This window comes from Lonchura striata, chromosome Z (genome assembly GCF_046129695.1).
Source record: "Lonchura striata isolate bLonStr1 chromosome Z, bLonStr1.mat, whole genome shotgun sequence".
Taxonomy (NCBI): Eukaryota; Metazoa; Chordata; class Aves; order Passeriformes; family Estrildidae; genus Lonchura; species Lonchura striata.
In genome coordinates, this window is record NC_134642.1 from 46,881,795 (window position 1) to 46,896,906 (window position 15,112).

Below are 15,112 nucleotides of genomic sequence, written 5' to 3' on the forward strand. Positions count from 1 at the left end.
CTTGATGATCAAAACACCACCAAAAACTCAATGAAGAAGTGAAACAAGTCTATGGGTCACATGCAATAAAAACAAATATAGGGTTTGGTGGTACCTGTGAAATCTCGCTAAAGATGTGGCTGTAGAACCATAAGGACTCTTGCAGAGGGAGAGGATGCAAAGCAAGTTGGCACCACTGAGCTCCTAATGTCACATGGGAATGCAACCAGCAGCATAGATAGTAGCAGCAGCAGCCAAAGTGACAGCAAGGATCTGTCACCAAAAGCTAAATTACGTTTGAGGTACTGGAGGCAGATTATTTTATACAGCAACACACCCAATGCACTAGAAACACTGCATTACAGAGCAGATTATCTTACCTTTATTGTCATGGCCTATCTTGATTTTTTTCAAGTCTCCAATGTCCACAGACTCCACTGTAAACTCATCTACCTTCCCACGCTCAAATTTGTTCTTGTTAATCTTTGAGGCCTTTAGGCTGACTATCCCTGTTGTGGCGATGCAAAAGGACATTTTTCAGCATGTGAAACAAATCCTCTGGGAATGTCAACAGTGGAATGAGGGAAGTGGCTAAAATGCAAAAACTGGCTTTTCATCTCAAGATCTGAGCTTTGTCCCTCCCTCTGAGCCCAAGTTGGTATCAACACTCAAAATATACAGAATTCCTCCCTTGAATGATCCCCTGGCAGTGCAACAGGGAAGATGTTGTCATGCTATGCTTGCAGCTAAAGAAATCAGTGCTACCCATCAGTTCCCTGTCACTCTCACAGGCGTCCCAGCCACTGCACACATAGCTCAGCTGCTTCCAAGAGGATTTGCTCATCAGCTGATTAAATACTTCTGGGCCACTCAAAGAGGCAGAGGAGAGCTGGGTTTCAGGAGCATGCTGATTCATTGCTGAGGAAAGCAAATCATCCAGTGCATTCACTGCTCAATAATGTAGTCCCAGTCAACTGTGCTGTTTCTATAATTGAAATTAAAACCTTTAGACCAGCAGCTGGTACAAATCACCATCGCAAAGCTTGGCAATGATTTACAGCAGCTGGTGCCATGCTCCAAGTTACCATGATGTGTGCACCAACTGCGGGAACATGAAGTCGCACTAAAAAAAGTGAGAAATGGGTATTGGGGAAATTACAAGAAACCATGTCCTGTGTTTTCAGATGTCAAACAGGGAGTTGCTTTCCTTTTCCATCATTTGAAGTCATACCTGTATCATCTTTACTTCCATAGAGTATGATGAAAACGTTGGCATCTGTCCCAGCATTCTTCTTGTCCCCCGTTTTCACTTTCACTGTGTATGTTGTTGATTTAGCTGCCAGATAAAGTATCTTAATTTAAGAGTGTGACATCTGACCAGAGGTTAACTCTACTCTTCCTGGCATAAATGTGTGCTTGGTTTGAGTTTTGTTTTGACTGATCACAGCCATGATGCAATCTCTAAAGCCTATCCTATGCTCTGGTAGCTCCTGAGGTGAACTGGGTTATCTGGTTGCAGAATCTTCCACTGCTCCAGTCACTCAGCACATTGCTTGCATATCTACAGATAAGAAATGTGCTCAAACCTTCCCATTTGCTTCCTGGGAATCTCTAACCCTTCTGAAAGCTGCCTCTGACTGCAGCATTTCATTTTAAAAATCCACATACCGCCCCACCCCTTTATTTCATTGGCATCAAATAATACACGTGCATATAACACATACCAGAAAGTGTATACACTGACATATACCGTTCATTATCATAAGCACACCTTTCAGAACGACATCAGAAGGGATGTTTCTACTGCACTGTCATCTAGAAAGTGCAGTAAACTCATTAAAAAATCTCATGGAAAAGTCTAACATGGTCTTCACGGAGCTGCTATAACCTCAAGATTTCAAAAATGAATATTTACTCCCTAGTTAGACATATCTTTCCAAAAGAAACCGCTGAAAATGTCGGGCACTCAGCACCTGGGTCCCAGTAACCCGGAAGTGTGTCACTACTCCATGGCTACCATGCAAATTTATTTACAAGTGAGGCAAAATTATTTTGGAGGACAATAGACACAAGCAGCAAGATGGAAAGTTAAACTAATTTAAGTCCCTTCTCCTTCTCTGGGTGTGTTTTCTTTCTGCTCAGTTTCATGTTGGAACATTTAACCATTACTGTCCATGGTGTGAAATGAATGAGATTTATTCCTTATATATTAGCAACCAATATGCATTTCAGTGCAAGATGATTAAATCCACTAAAAATGAGGAACGTCCACTTCTCACAGTCTAACACACACTTGACACTTCATTCACAACTGAAAATTTCATTTTGGGGTAAAATTACTGCACAGTGAATAACTGCTACTGCTGACTGCTAATGCCCTCAACAGCACTAACAATCTGGTTCCTTTCCAACCCCACACTGCAAGAAATTCAAGGCCAGCATATACATACCTTTCTGCTCCAGACCCAAAGTTGCAGGAGACTGGCTATCATTTTCTGAATCTTTCTTTACAAATGCTTCATCCACTGGGACCAGCTCCCTGGCAATCTGACCATCATCTTCTTCGACTGCCAACCACCGCTGGCATGGAAAGTAATACCTACAAAATGACAGCAGCACCCGGCGCTTGCACAGGACTTCACAGGCTTTAATAACATAAACAAGCACAGATCAGAGGCTACTTGAAGAAAAAGAAACAAAAAAACCAACAAGATTACTCAAAGCTGATCAGTACATCTGTTTTCATTCTTGAGATCTGGTGTTGCGGGAGCTAAATTCAGAAATAGGTTAGGGAGCACATACTGCTAAGTACTGTTGGTGGGCTGCCAGCCCCACATGGTTGATTCATTTCAATTTCACTCCCAGAAAGAGCTCAGTAACTTCAAGAACTTCCACTCTCTCAGGCATTTTGTTTACGAAGACTGAACACATTTTATCCTTAAGAGTGGCCCCACCCATCAGAGCATTGTGCTACTTTTAAGCATGTGATTTCCATCAAGTTCCAGCTCAAAGGCAAGCCTGTATTTCAGTTTTTGAACAGCCCATTCTTTGCTCATCCAGCTGTCTGTGGAAATCATGAGAGTTTGCTCAGATCAGAATTTGCTTTTGGCCCAGATCTTTGCATTAAGTAGAAAGGGCAAATAAAACATGAGCTCAGAGACTTCCAAAGTGAGGGAAACGAAATGCTTGAGTGCAGCTTCTGCTCCAGGAGGGAGAGATGAACCCATCCCTGGAGAAAGAGAAAAAACCTGAGGCTGCCTTCCAAACACTGCTGGTTCCCAAATTACAGAGGTGCTGGGACAGCAACCCCCATACATCACGAGGGACCCACGCTCTGTATCATGGCACAGTGACCACAAGGCTCCCAAAGGATGGCCATTCCCTGCAAGCTGGTGAGGAGCTGCAACAATCCCCTCCTGCAACTTCTCTGCCTCCCCATGGCTCTGCAGGCTCCCGAGAACATGGCCCCTTTCCTGACCACGTGAAAAGGGCACAACAGGCTCCTCACGTGGTGCTCTCTTTGAGGTCAATAATCTCTACCCTCTCCAGGAACCAGCTGGGGCTAGCACCAGAGTTATCGTGGCGGATCCGCAGCTTCTTCAGCTCACCCAGGTCAATGGCTTTGATGGTGAACACGTCTACCTGCACAGGAGGCAAAAGGCAAATGGCTGTGTTTCCAAGAAAGAAGGAAAGGCAGTAAATGGCCAAGGGTAACCTTTTTCACCATTAAAACATAGTTATTTGTAAGTTCTCTTTGTACTCTTTGTGTGGGTGCAAAAATAACCACAGAGCTCTGAGATCTCCCATTAACACTCATGTTTGGATCCTACAAGGCAGTAACAGCCCTAGAGCTGCTCCCCTCTTCACTCCTTTCTTTACCTCATCCCAGTTTTAGCTTAAGTTTAAATCCTCTCTGCTAAATATCATTCCTTTCAGGCTTAGTATTTTCCCACAGATTGAATCTGGAACCAGACAAAAAACTTGTTGACTCCATGGAAATTCTCCTGCACACGTCTGTGTAGAATCTTAGAATATCCAGAGTTGGAAGTGATTCACAAGGATCACTGGGTCCAACTCCTGGCTCTGCACAAGACAGCCTCAAAATACAGCCCATATGCTTTATTTCAAATATTTCAGAATTTTTTCCTTTTGTCATTTACCACAACCAAGAGGATCATTTATTAACTGTGTTCGTGTGACAGGATGGTCTTTGTTATCACAACAATTTAAACATAATGCGATTAATATGTTGGTAGACTTTGGGTTTGTACTCCCAAGAGTAAGGAGCATTACATTTGCAGCTTGGCGCTCTTCCCACTGAATGAAGAACCATGTGCAGGTTGCAATTTCACCAGTGCCAAGCTCATAAATCATAGCTAACAACCTAACAACTTATTTAACAACCTGAGGGCTGAGGGCTTTTTTTTTTTTTTTTTGATTGTAAGTTTTCCACAGCTGCTTTTTGTTTCTATAATTTTTTTGTTCTTCAGAATTATTCCTTGAAAAACTCCTGGCTATAACAGTAGATTTTTGTTAATTGTTTATAAACTTTTTATAGCAAATACTCAACATACAAGAGATGATCTTTAATTGGATTGGATTATAACGTAATTACAGCACACTCTGTAATATTGCTTTTATTCCCTGGCTGGTTGAATAGAACATTTAGAATAGTTTTTGCATCTAAATATCTACATTCTTGAACTTCCCCAAAAATACTCTCCAATATTAATTTAAAGTTTGTAAGTTTTAAATGTTCCTGAAAGGAAGCATTATTACAAGAACACTTACACAAAGCAGACACAGAAAGTGGCTCCAACATAGAATTGGTATTCAGGTTATTATTCAAATTAATTTCCCCTGGAAAATGTTTTGAGGCATTTTGCTTTATATATTTCAGAAATAAAATACGTTTGAGAGAAGTGAGAAGAAATTGTATTGGATGGCCAGCATGTCAAGCAAGAGAACTCTGCCAGCCTCCGTCTCTCTTGAGTGAGCGGAGTTCATGCATTACCTGTCCTTTCTCAAACTTGTTGAGATTATTTGACCTTTTCAGCTGGCGCTCACCCGTGTCTCCTCTTTCCATGCCATAGATGCTCAGGAAGACATTAGCATCTGTCCCAGCCCCCCACACAGTCCCAGTGAGGACATGGACTTCATATGTATTTTCTGCAAGTAAAATTGCAAAGGCAGGTCAGAGGGACCCCAGAAATGGCCATATTTCATCAAATATGTGGCTCACCACAAAAAAGTGTAACCCCTGAAATGCCAGCACAGAAAGAGTTTGCTTGGAGTTTAGTGGCATCTATATTAAAACATGAGCAACTCTGTCTTCCTCCAGCCCCTCTCCTTGGCCATAATAACATTTACATCTTGCTAAACTCTCAGCCACAGTGGCATCTTCTGGGACTCTTGATCCAAGTGCCCCAGATGACCTTTGATGAATCCCATAGAAGTCCTTTAGGATATTCCAATTTCAGGCTGTCCCCTGTGTTCTCTGCCTTAGTTTACCAACCATCCTCTTCCTCCCTAGCTTGACCCACCACAGATCCAGTGCATGACTGGGGCAACGGGGTGGTTGTGGGGGATGCATGGTCCTGCCAAGTGTGGTTATCATCCTTCATGCAGAGGCTGGTTCCACACACACAGACACACACACACACACACACACACACACACATTCCCTGCGGTATTTACCCTCCAAGTCAGATTCTCCGTCAGGCACCAGCTCCACCACGAGCTCCTTATCCCCTTCGTCCTTAGCCAGCCAGCGGTGTGCCACAAACGTATAGACATCCATTCCTTCTTCCTCCTTGGTCTCCTCCTCTTCCTCCTCATCAGACTTCTTTTTCTTCTTCTTCTTTTTATCAGACCCCTCTGTTTTCGTAGCCAGGCGCTTCAGCGTGATGCTTTCCAGGAACCAGCCATCCCCAATGCCTGTCCCATCATGGCCTATCCGAATCTTATAAATCTTGCCAACATCTGCAGCCTCTCTCTGCCACCAATGCAAAGTCAGCACCCAGAGGGATAGAACACAATCTTAATTTCATAAAGCGCATTCTTAAAAATAAGAAGCACAGCCTCTATCACACAAAATATTTAAGCAAGGATAAGAAGAATTTCTTAATGCAAGTTTACATTTTCCTTCCTGCTTTACTATTTCATACTTTCCATTAGCAAATCTCATCTGAATGGATTAAGCTGAACATATTCAGAGTAGCCATGGTGAGGAAAGGAGCTAAATTCGTACTTACTGTGCTCCCTATTTCCTCATTTCTCTCCTTACCTGTATTGTCTCTATGTTGTCACTAAAGATGAATATACGATAATACCATACCAAGTTTTTACAGATTCTCAGTGCATGAGGCATTTTGAAAATTAATAATAAAATGCCTTTCATACTCAGCACAGGATATGAACGCAGCAAGAAGCAATAATGGTGTATTGAAAAGGCAGTTAACTCATATAACATGATCTCTGACACAGACCGTGGGTTTGGAGTGCCCTTCTCCCTCCTTCTCATCTGGAAAATTAGCGAAGTATTTTCTCACTATTCTGGCAAGCAGAGAGGATACAATCATTGGTGGTTACAGTGCTTCAGTGGCAGAAGGCTGATCAGTAAGAAGATCTACATTCCTCTAGTCAGTGCAGCAGATACAAAACCTTCTTGGTTTAGATTATCTGTTTGGATTACTACCTAATGAAGTTGGATAGAAGATTTTACTTCACACAATCCCTCAACAACCCGTGACTTGTTTCTGATGATTGCTTATGCTGTTATGTGGTGTTTCTGTTATAAAACTTGCAAACATTTGCTTCAGGCTGAAATCTGGCACTTGGCATGTTAGGTTTTAGTCTAGAAGCATTTTGTAGACTAAAACAAAATCAATTGCACACAAGATGCCTATCAGAAAAGTGAAATTGATCCTGCTGTCCTGACATAAAGAATATATCTTTCCTTACAGGGCTTTACCCTTAGATTAAATGTAATCATCCTGCATGACTTGTCCGTGACTGATGGCATTTCCTATTATCACATAGCTCACAGAATCTTATTTTTGCCTGGGTCTTTTTGTAAACATTCATATAGTGAAAGAGACAGACTATCTATTTAATAATCTCCAGAGCTTCTGCCTCATGTGCTTGTAAAAAAAAATCACAGAAGTAGGCATAATTTTCAAATATGGCAATAAATATCAGAGAGAGGATATAAGCAAAGCTATGTAAACAGAAATTGTACATATGGCTTTATTATAAATCTGATATTGTCTAATAGCTCTTACTCATAAATTTTATAAATCTTATTTCCTTTAAATCTGAGAAACTTAAAATTATAGAGAGTTTTTAAAAAGCAAACATTTATAAGGTACTAGTCATTTCAAATCCCCAAAAACTCATTAAAATAGATAAACATCAGTAACTCCATTCACTAAAGCAAGAAAATGAGGCAGGAGGAGGTGAACTGATCTCAAAAACACACAGTACAAAACTGGTGAAGCTGTGGATAAAGGCACTTCCATTTGGCCACTGACAGCAGGAAGGATATGCCAGTCTTGATGACTCATGGGAGCTTCAGCAATTGGCTCCAAGCTTAAATGTGCTGAGATAAAGCCACTTCTGTGGGACTGCAAATTCACAAGAAGACTTAGGCACTGTTGTGGCAAGTCTTGTGCTGTGAGCACATGTGACAGATGTGCCTTAAATCCTGCTTCCACCTGGACTCTTTGCCTCACTGTCCAGATGTTGGTCTCTCCTTCAGTACAGAAGGATGTAGCTCTGACAGAACAACCTGTCTTTGCTCTGATCCCACATCAGGGCAAGTGCTAAGTCCATTCCTGGCCCTAAAACCATGGTTTCTCTGGGCAGAAACCACAAGTTCACAAGGCAAAAGAGAACACTGGTCCCAAAGGGAGAGGATGCCTGATTACGTTGTGATCCACACTTGCTGGGCAGCCTCATTAGCCTAGGACATCTTGTTGGATTATCCAAGTCCTGGCTTACTGCTTAGAGCTATGTTGGAATTTCCTCACCCCTCTAAACACTCCCTTTGCTTCTGGGCTGCTCAGAAAAAGGTTTGGGTTCTGCAGTATAAATCTTGATTCTGACCATCCTGATACCTGGAGGACTGAGCTGTGCACATTGAGCACCAGGGCTGTGCAGTGCCTGCTGGAAGAGTGCTACAGGCACTGTGTCTATGGGGCATTCACACATTCTCAGGAATTACAGCTGCAAACCTCTGCGGCTGATATCTATACCCATAGTTAATAGTGTGTGGGACCACATGCAAACCTGGGATTCCTTATATTCTCATACAAAGGTGTTTTCTTTTTCCTCCAGAATTGGCAATAACATGTGGTCAGGTCCAAAGTTTAAAGTCTTTTGAGAACCTTTTAAAGTCTTTTGAGATCCTTTTGAAAGTAAATATAGACAAATACTGCTATTAGATCATAAATTCCAATGACACCTTTGTTAGTAGCCCCTGAGAAGATATAAGTCCCTCCACAAAACCCCATAAAGAAATAGAAAGCCTTCCAAAACTATGGATAGAGGACAGTAGATACTGCCAGACCTTCAATTTTCTTGAAAAGTCTTATTTTTTTTCCATATACTTGGGCCAGTTACTCTATTGATGTCTCAACTTTGGCTGATCATTTCTTTCCTCTCTTAGAAGTGGCAGTGATTGCCTTCATCATACCTTGAAGATATCTGTGGCTCCCCTTTCAAAGTTGTTGGATCTGTTTTCTAAGATGATCAATTCTGTTTTGCCAGTCTCACCATAAATCTGCATGAAGACTTTGGCGTTGGTGCCTGCGGCTCGCACGTCTCCAGTAACTACAGACACCTCATAGTTTATCACTGGTCCAAAAATAAAGCAATTAAATCAGCAACAAAACTCAGATAACAACATTCCTGGGGTCTCAGGTTCAAAATTAAATTACCTTGTCTTAACAAATGTCCCCACAGCCAACCATTTGCTCTTATCCAAACTAAATGTGAGATAATAGAACTCTTCACTGAGGACTAACCTAATGGTTTTCCTTTTACAAGTATTAGCCAGTGACAGAGGGTGCAAAACAGAGCCTTAAAAGGGAATTTTGTTTCAGTACTACCTATAGAGTGCTTGAATTATCTCACTACAGTGCCAGGGAGGGAGTTACAGAGAGCAGGGAAAAAACACAGCATTCTTTCTCAGGATCCAACAGCAAATTTTAACTGTATCCTTAAAAGAAAATGGATCTACTGATAAAAGTCAAGTGGCCAGTAGGGATTTGGCACTTATTTATCAAACAACTTCTCCTTTCCAGGAAGCAGGGTAATAAAGACAGGATGAGACATGTGCTGGTGCATAAAGAGAAAAAAGGGCTGGGGTAGATAAATGTAGAAAAATAAGAACTCACTGATATTACAGTAAAGAAGCACATTATCTTGTGCTGTGCTGTGCTACCCAGGATGTAAATTTTTCATATGGTCTCAGGAAATGGAGATGAAAATCTCTGTAATGTTTTTCCAACTCTTTCAGAGAACATTAGAAGAATATTTTAATTTTCTCACCAATATAAGCTCATAGGAATAGTGACTTTATGGTTTTGGTGTCTAAGACTGTGGTGACCTTGCCCTGAAGAAAGGGAGCAATACATATTTAGGCCTATCTTTAAAGCAGCACGTGGTCTCTTACATTTCTCAATAGGCAAAATCTCACTTGGGTAGACCTCCACCTCCACCCTGCCATCAGCCTCATCCTTGTCAAGCCATCGGTTGCAGGGGAACATGTACTGCCTTCCCTGGACTGGAACTGTGATTTGGACACTGGCCAGGAACCAGCCGGACCGCAGACCCACATTATCATGCCCAATCAGTATTCTGTTGATCTTTGGAAAAAGCAAACAAAAGTCCAGAGGGCAGGGAAAAACCCAACACAACAGAATTTGTTTAATGTAAAACAGTCTTCTTACCCTGACACAGTGTTCTTCCATCATGTTCATGTAAATAATTTATATATGTATTTAACTATAGACTTGAAACCCTCCTCATATGCCAGCATGCAGAATAGATTACTAGTATAAAATCTATGTAAAATGTGTCTCTTAATATCCAATGTGAATGTCAAAGGTTCTTTCATCACCTTCAATATGGAGTGCTATTTTGATCCTGAATGCACTTGCACAACATATAGAGCCACCTGTGATTGATTCTTACCTTTCCAATATCCATCATATCTAGAGTAAACTCATCCACTCGGCCACGTTCAAAATAATTGCCTAGATCATTATCAGAGACTAAGAGAAACTCTTTGCTGGAGTCTGCTTTTTCACCGTAGAGTTTGATGAAAACCTTGGAATCTGAGCTGGCACCAGGAATATCTCCTGTCTTCACACTGATGTGATAACTGACATCTGGAGAAAGATCGATGCACAAAACACAGACACGTGAGTGGCACTTCCAGTGCCCAGCCAGGCAATTGGCTTCAATCAACTTACAGAGGTGGAAGGCTCCAGATACAGACACAAAAAGGACTCTGCCCTCCATTCATGCATCCAGCATCTTAGGGCCATGCTGGAGAAGCTTTCACAACTTGGAGTTATTAATAAAAAAAATAAGAGATCTAATAGCTACACTAGTAAGCATAAAATATTCTGTATGCCTCCCTCTCACTGTTAGATGATTACCCAAGGCATAAAAATGGCCTTAGGCAAATGGGATTATTTCACCATTTTTATACTTAAAATTTAATTCAATAAATTTGACTTTTTTTTTTTTTTTTTTTTTTTTTAACAAAACAACCTGCACTGTGCAAGCACCATTTTCTAAAGAAAATTGTAGCATTGGAAGCCTGGCTCTCCAGAAAAGGCCAATATAATATTTTTGGTGATTTTCTTCAGAGAATGCTGTTATTTGACGGCATTTACTCTACTAACACAGGGGCAATTCAAGATCCTTCAGAGAAAGATATACAAGGAAGCAGTTCTCAAAAAAATCACAATTTAAAAATCAATGTTTCTTTCTACATACATAATGATGCGGTTATGTTCTTTTCCAATTCATAAACTAGAATTTAAAACTCAGAGGCATTTCTCTCAGCATGACCTACTGCAGCTTCTTGCATAAGAATGGCAAAAAATGCCCAGTAGGATTACTGGGAGTTAGTAAGAAGAATAAAGCAAATAAACACATCCATGTACAGCTCAAACCCAGACCTTTTTTCTAGGCTAAACTCACTTTTTAGCAATGGTGACTCTCCAGCAGGCACTAATTCTCGGACAATCTGACCATCGTCCTCATTTTTGTCAAGCCATCTGGTTTACAAACAGAAGTAAGTTATCTTTGAATAATTAGCACCTGTTAGAACTTTCAAATTCTATGCTGGCTTCACACATAGTCCATATCCACACTACAGTCAAAAAGATATTTTTAGAGGGCTCTGTATCTCTGTTATCTTAGCAGAGACTTAACCAGACCATAAGGCAGCCACATTTTAAAACTCCAGTCTTCCAAGTAGAGGGTACATGAGAGCTCTGCTCGCAGTAGATAAGCATCTGCTGTGATGTCCATCTGTCTGAAAAGAACAAACTCCACAACCACAAGTTATTCCTGTGAACAGGCAGTCTTAGTGTCTTGAAAGTATTGACTTTCATTGACCAGAAAGACTTGCAGCCTCTAATACTAAAGGGAGGGGAGGAATTATGTTATTCCCATTTTCAGGCTGGGTATGTGCAGGCAGCTGGCACCAGCAAAGAGGAAGGATTTGTAATGTTTCTCAACACTAAAGATCCAACTAGACTAATTGAGTAGAGGAGCTGGGCACCAAGCAAACTGTAGCATGATCTCAAAGAAACAAAATCTGAAAGGAAAATCATAGAATCAGAGAATGGTTCCAACTGCCTGCCATGGGCAGGGACCTTCCCCTACCCCAGGTTGCTCCAAGCCCCATCCAACCTGACTTTGAACACTTCCAGGGATGGGACAGCCACAGTTTCTCTGGGCAACCTGTGTCAGGGCCTTACCACCCTGATAGTAAAGAATTTCTTCTTAATATGTAATTTCTCTGCCCTCCTTCAGCTTAAGATAATTTCTGCCTTATAGTACCACTACATGCCTTTTCCAAAAGTTTCTTCTTCAGTCCCCCATCAAAAGTCGCCTCCCAAAAGAGAGGTGAGCTAACTGCTAGCCTGGTATCCTTCACAGCTGCTCCTTCAGCCTCAAAGTGAAGAATTTACAGCCTCAACCCCACCATTTGCCCTACAGCAACCATTGCATGACAGCAGCCAGGGCCCTGGCAGAGGTTTCTCACTTTCCCCTCCCCACCCAGGCTGCTGCAGCACTCAGTATATTTCTGTAAGCATCTGTTTAGGGTCAGGTTTCCCACGGTGGTGCTGTGAGACCAAGAGAAGTTCCCAGAATGCCCATTGTTCCCAGGTACACATCTATCTGCAGCAGTGCCTTTTGCAGCTAAAAATACTGTTTCAAACCAGCAGGGGCGAGAAAAGGACAAATGACCACTATCTGCCAGGTCATGCAGAGTATTTTAATGGCTCCAGAACCAGAAGGAGTGAAAACAAATCACCAGAAACTGTTTCTTTTTAAAGGTGGCCATGCTGGAGCACAGCTGCTTCTGCACAAACACCTGCAGCCCGTGAACATGTACCCTGTGAACTTCCCATGGTGTCACTGTGACACACACACTGTCCTTGGCTGACCCATGTGCCAAAAAGGAGGGGAGCTCACCTCCCATGGAGGTTTCCCTCTTTGACTTTGACAGTGAGTCAGCATGTATGAAAACCAGAAAACAACCCTAAGAACCAGGACTTGGGGGTATGAGCAGAGATCTGCTGAGAGCTGGATCAAACCTAAGGCACCTCGCTGATAAAAAGCCAGCACAGCTCAAAGTCACCACAAGTTAGATCAGATATTTTGGAAGACCAAGGATGGTATGTGTCCACTTCATCCATCTGAAGGAGTATTACATTTTCAATCTTCTCCCCTCTCCTCTAACACAGAGAAAATAAGTACAAAGAAACCATGCAAAAAAACAGCACCAGGAAAGAAATCCAAACATGAGCTAGAGCCAGCCAGTCCTGGGAGCACGAGCAGCAGTGTTCTCATGCAAAAGGGGTGCACAGGAGTCCCACCACACAGACACACATCTCCAGCCCCAGCTTCCCTCTAAGCTTTGGGAGGTTGTTGGGTATGCATTCTACCTGAATTCTTCGCTTTCTCTCAGTGAAGAGGGCGGCCTTGTGCAGGTGGGCTTAGACAGGGCTAAAAGCTTAGGTGATCAGCATGAACATGTGATGATCACACAAGCACCATGTAAGGGCATCTGATGTGTTGTTGTGCCTCAGGGGAGGCAAAGAGTTGTAGTGGAATAGAGTAGCAGAAAAATCTGTGGGGAAGACCATGAAACTGATGACAAGAATTGAGCAATACATGCAATAAGAACATGCTAGGACATCACATTTCCTTAAGAAAGGAAGCCTTTATTGATATTTTGGGGCTGGGGTGGGATGGGGTTATTTTACCTGTTAAAACTGGTCCTTAATACCTTTGTTTTATGTAGCTCTTGATGCTGGCTCAGGACTCACATCCTTGGACAGGTATCCAATGGCTAGGGTATCACATCATCCCAAAAGTCAAGAAGCTTTTGTGTACATGGATGTTAACTGGGGGGACCCACAAAATTCAAGCCACCACCTCAGGACCACTGAACTCAGCGTGGCCCTCAGGAAGGCAGAAGCTCACAAGGTAGATACACTTCTACTCTCCTTCTTCTGTTTCTTGTGCCCTGCAAGCTGCTGTTTCTGTTGCAAGTGTACACGCTGCTGTTTTCTGTCACCTTCGCCATTGCTGACACTTTAGGGGTATCTGGGATAAATCTGAGTGAATCTCCCCTGTGCTGAGGTGGCAGGATAAAAATACCTCCCATGAGAAGCAGATCTCTGTGTGCAGCACAGTAAATGCTAACTGCTTCAGCAGTGAGGACAGAGGAGAAAAGCAAATCAGAAAAGCAGAACGCACCCTGAGATAAAGAAATTCCCTCTACCAGTGTTGGTGGATACTGATAGCAAGGGCAGGAGCATATCTTGGATTGGAAGAGGAAGAGGGAAGTTACTGAAGGAGGGAGAAGTAGGTTTATCAGCAGAAGTGGCTTTAAAACTCCTTGTGCTGTTCCAGCCAAGAGAACAGCTAGGAGTGTCAGAAGCATTATTTTCTGGAGATTAGTGACAGAGGAAATATTTGGATGAGCAATGCCCTGCATCCCTTCCTTTCATTACATATGCACCAATATCCTAATTTCATTACAGTGTAATTCCAACAGCATATCACTGAGCAGCAGATTGAAACCAGGGATTTAGAGTTCTACCTCAAACACAAATGGATTGACATATCTGGCTGCAGAAAACAGAGTATTTCAGTGCAGTGCCATCATATCCCTAGTACAAAAGGCATGTAAAAATCTTTTATTTTATCATAGCTCTATATGAGTTCAGTGAGTGTAATTGACATGCCACTGTGGATTTTACAAGGGTGTAGCTGTGTCCTGTGTCAAATCCTTGGTTTTAAAGAGATTCTTTATGGCCAGTATAACTCAAAGAGAACAGAAATATTACGTGAAAGCCACTTCAGAATTTCTAGAGGATCAAAGATTCAGGTGATCACTGGAAAAAATACAATATGACATCATATATAGTATTTGAAACTCAGCTTGACTGCAATTAGAAGGATTGGCACATCCATTAGATTCAGAGGCACATATGTATTTGTGTGTGCCTTTAAATATAACCTATATACAAAAATGTGTAAAAAGAGATAGACATCTCAGTTTATTTTTAGGCAGGAAAAGGAGGTTTCTCTGGCTCCTCTGTATGATGAACATTTTTTGGCATTTGATTGAATAAATGTTCTTTTGCAGGAGTCTCCTAGTATATCATCCCATTTGTGGTCTGTTCTTCAGAGAATTAACAATGTTCCCTTATGCTTGTGCCAGAAACAAATTAGGATGGTGGGAGCCATATGCTTAGGAAAATAATTTAATGACATATCACTGAAGATTTCAGTGGAGTTGTAATGATTTATAGTATGCAAAATTCTGTCCTATCACGAACTCACAACTTTGATTGAAAATTCATTTCTGTCT

General features: G+C 41.8%; 1 protein-coding gene across 1 annotated transcript in view; it reads right to left on the reverse strand.

Annotated features, from left to right (window-relative positions):
* LOXHD1 (lipoxygenase homology PLAT domains 1) overlaps positions 1-15,112 on the reverse strand; it is a 164,975-nt gene that overhangs the window by 68,982 nt on the left and 80,881 nt on the right. The window contains exons 15-24 of the mRNA XM_077790176.1: positions 11,197-11,273; positions 10,177-10,373; positions 9,656-9,848; positions 8,675-8,835; positions 5,677-5,974; positions 4,994-5,148; positions 3,488-3,621; positions 2,430-2,578; positions 1,211-1,315; positions 360-488 (exon numbers count right to left, since the gene is read on the reverse strand). Coding sequence (XP_077646302.1) covers positions 360-488; positions 1,211-1,315; positions 2,430-2,578; positions 3,488-3,621; positions 4,994-5,148; positions 5,677-5,974; positions 8,675-8,835; positions 9,656-9,848; positions 10,177-10,373; positions 11,197-11,273 — 1,598 coding nt within the window. The remainder of the gene's footprint in view (positions 1-359; positions 489-1,210; positions 1,316-2,429; positions 2,579-3,487; positions 3,622-4,993; positions 5,149-5,676; positions 5,975-8,674; positions 8,836-9,655; positions 9,849-10,176; positions 10,374-11,196; positions 11,274-15,112) is intronic.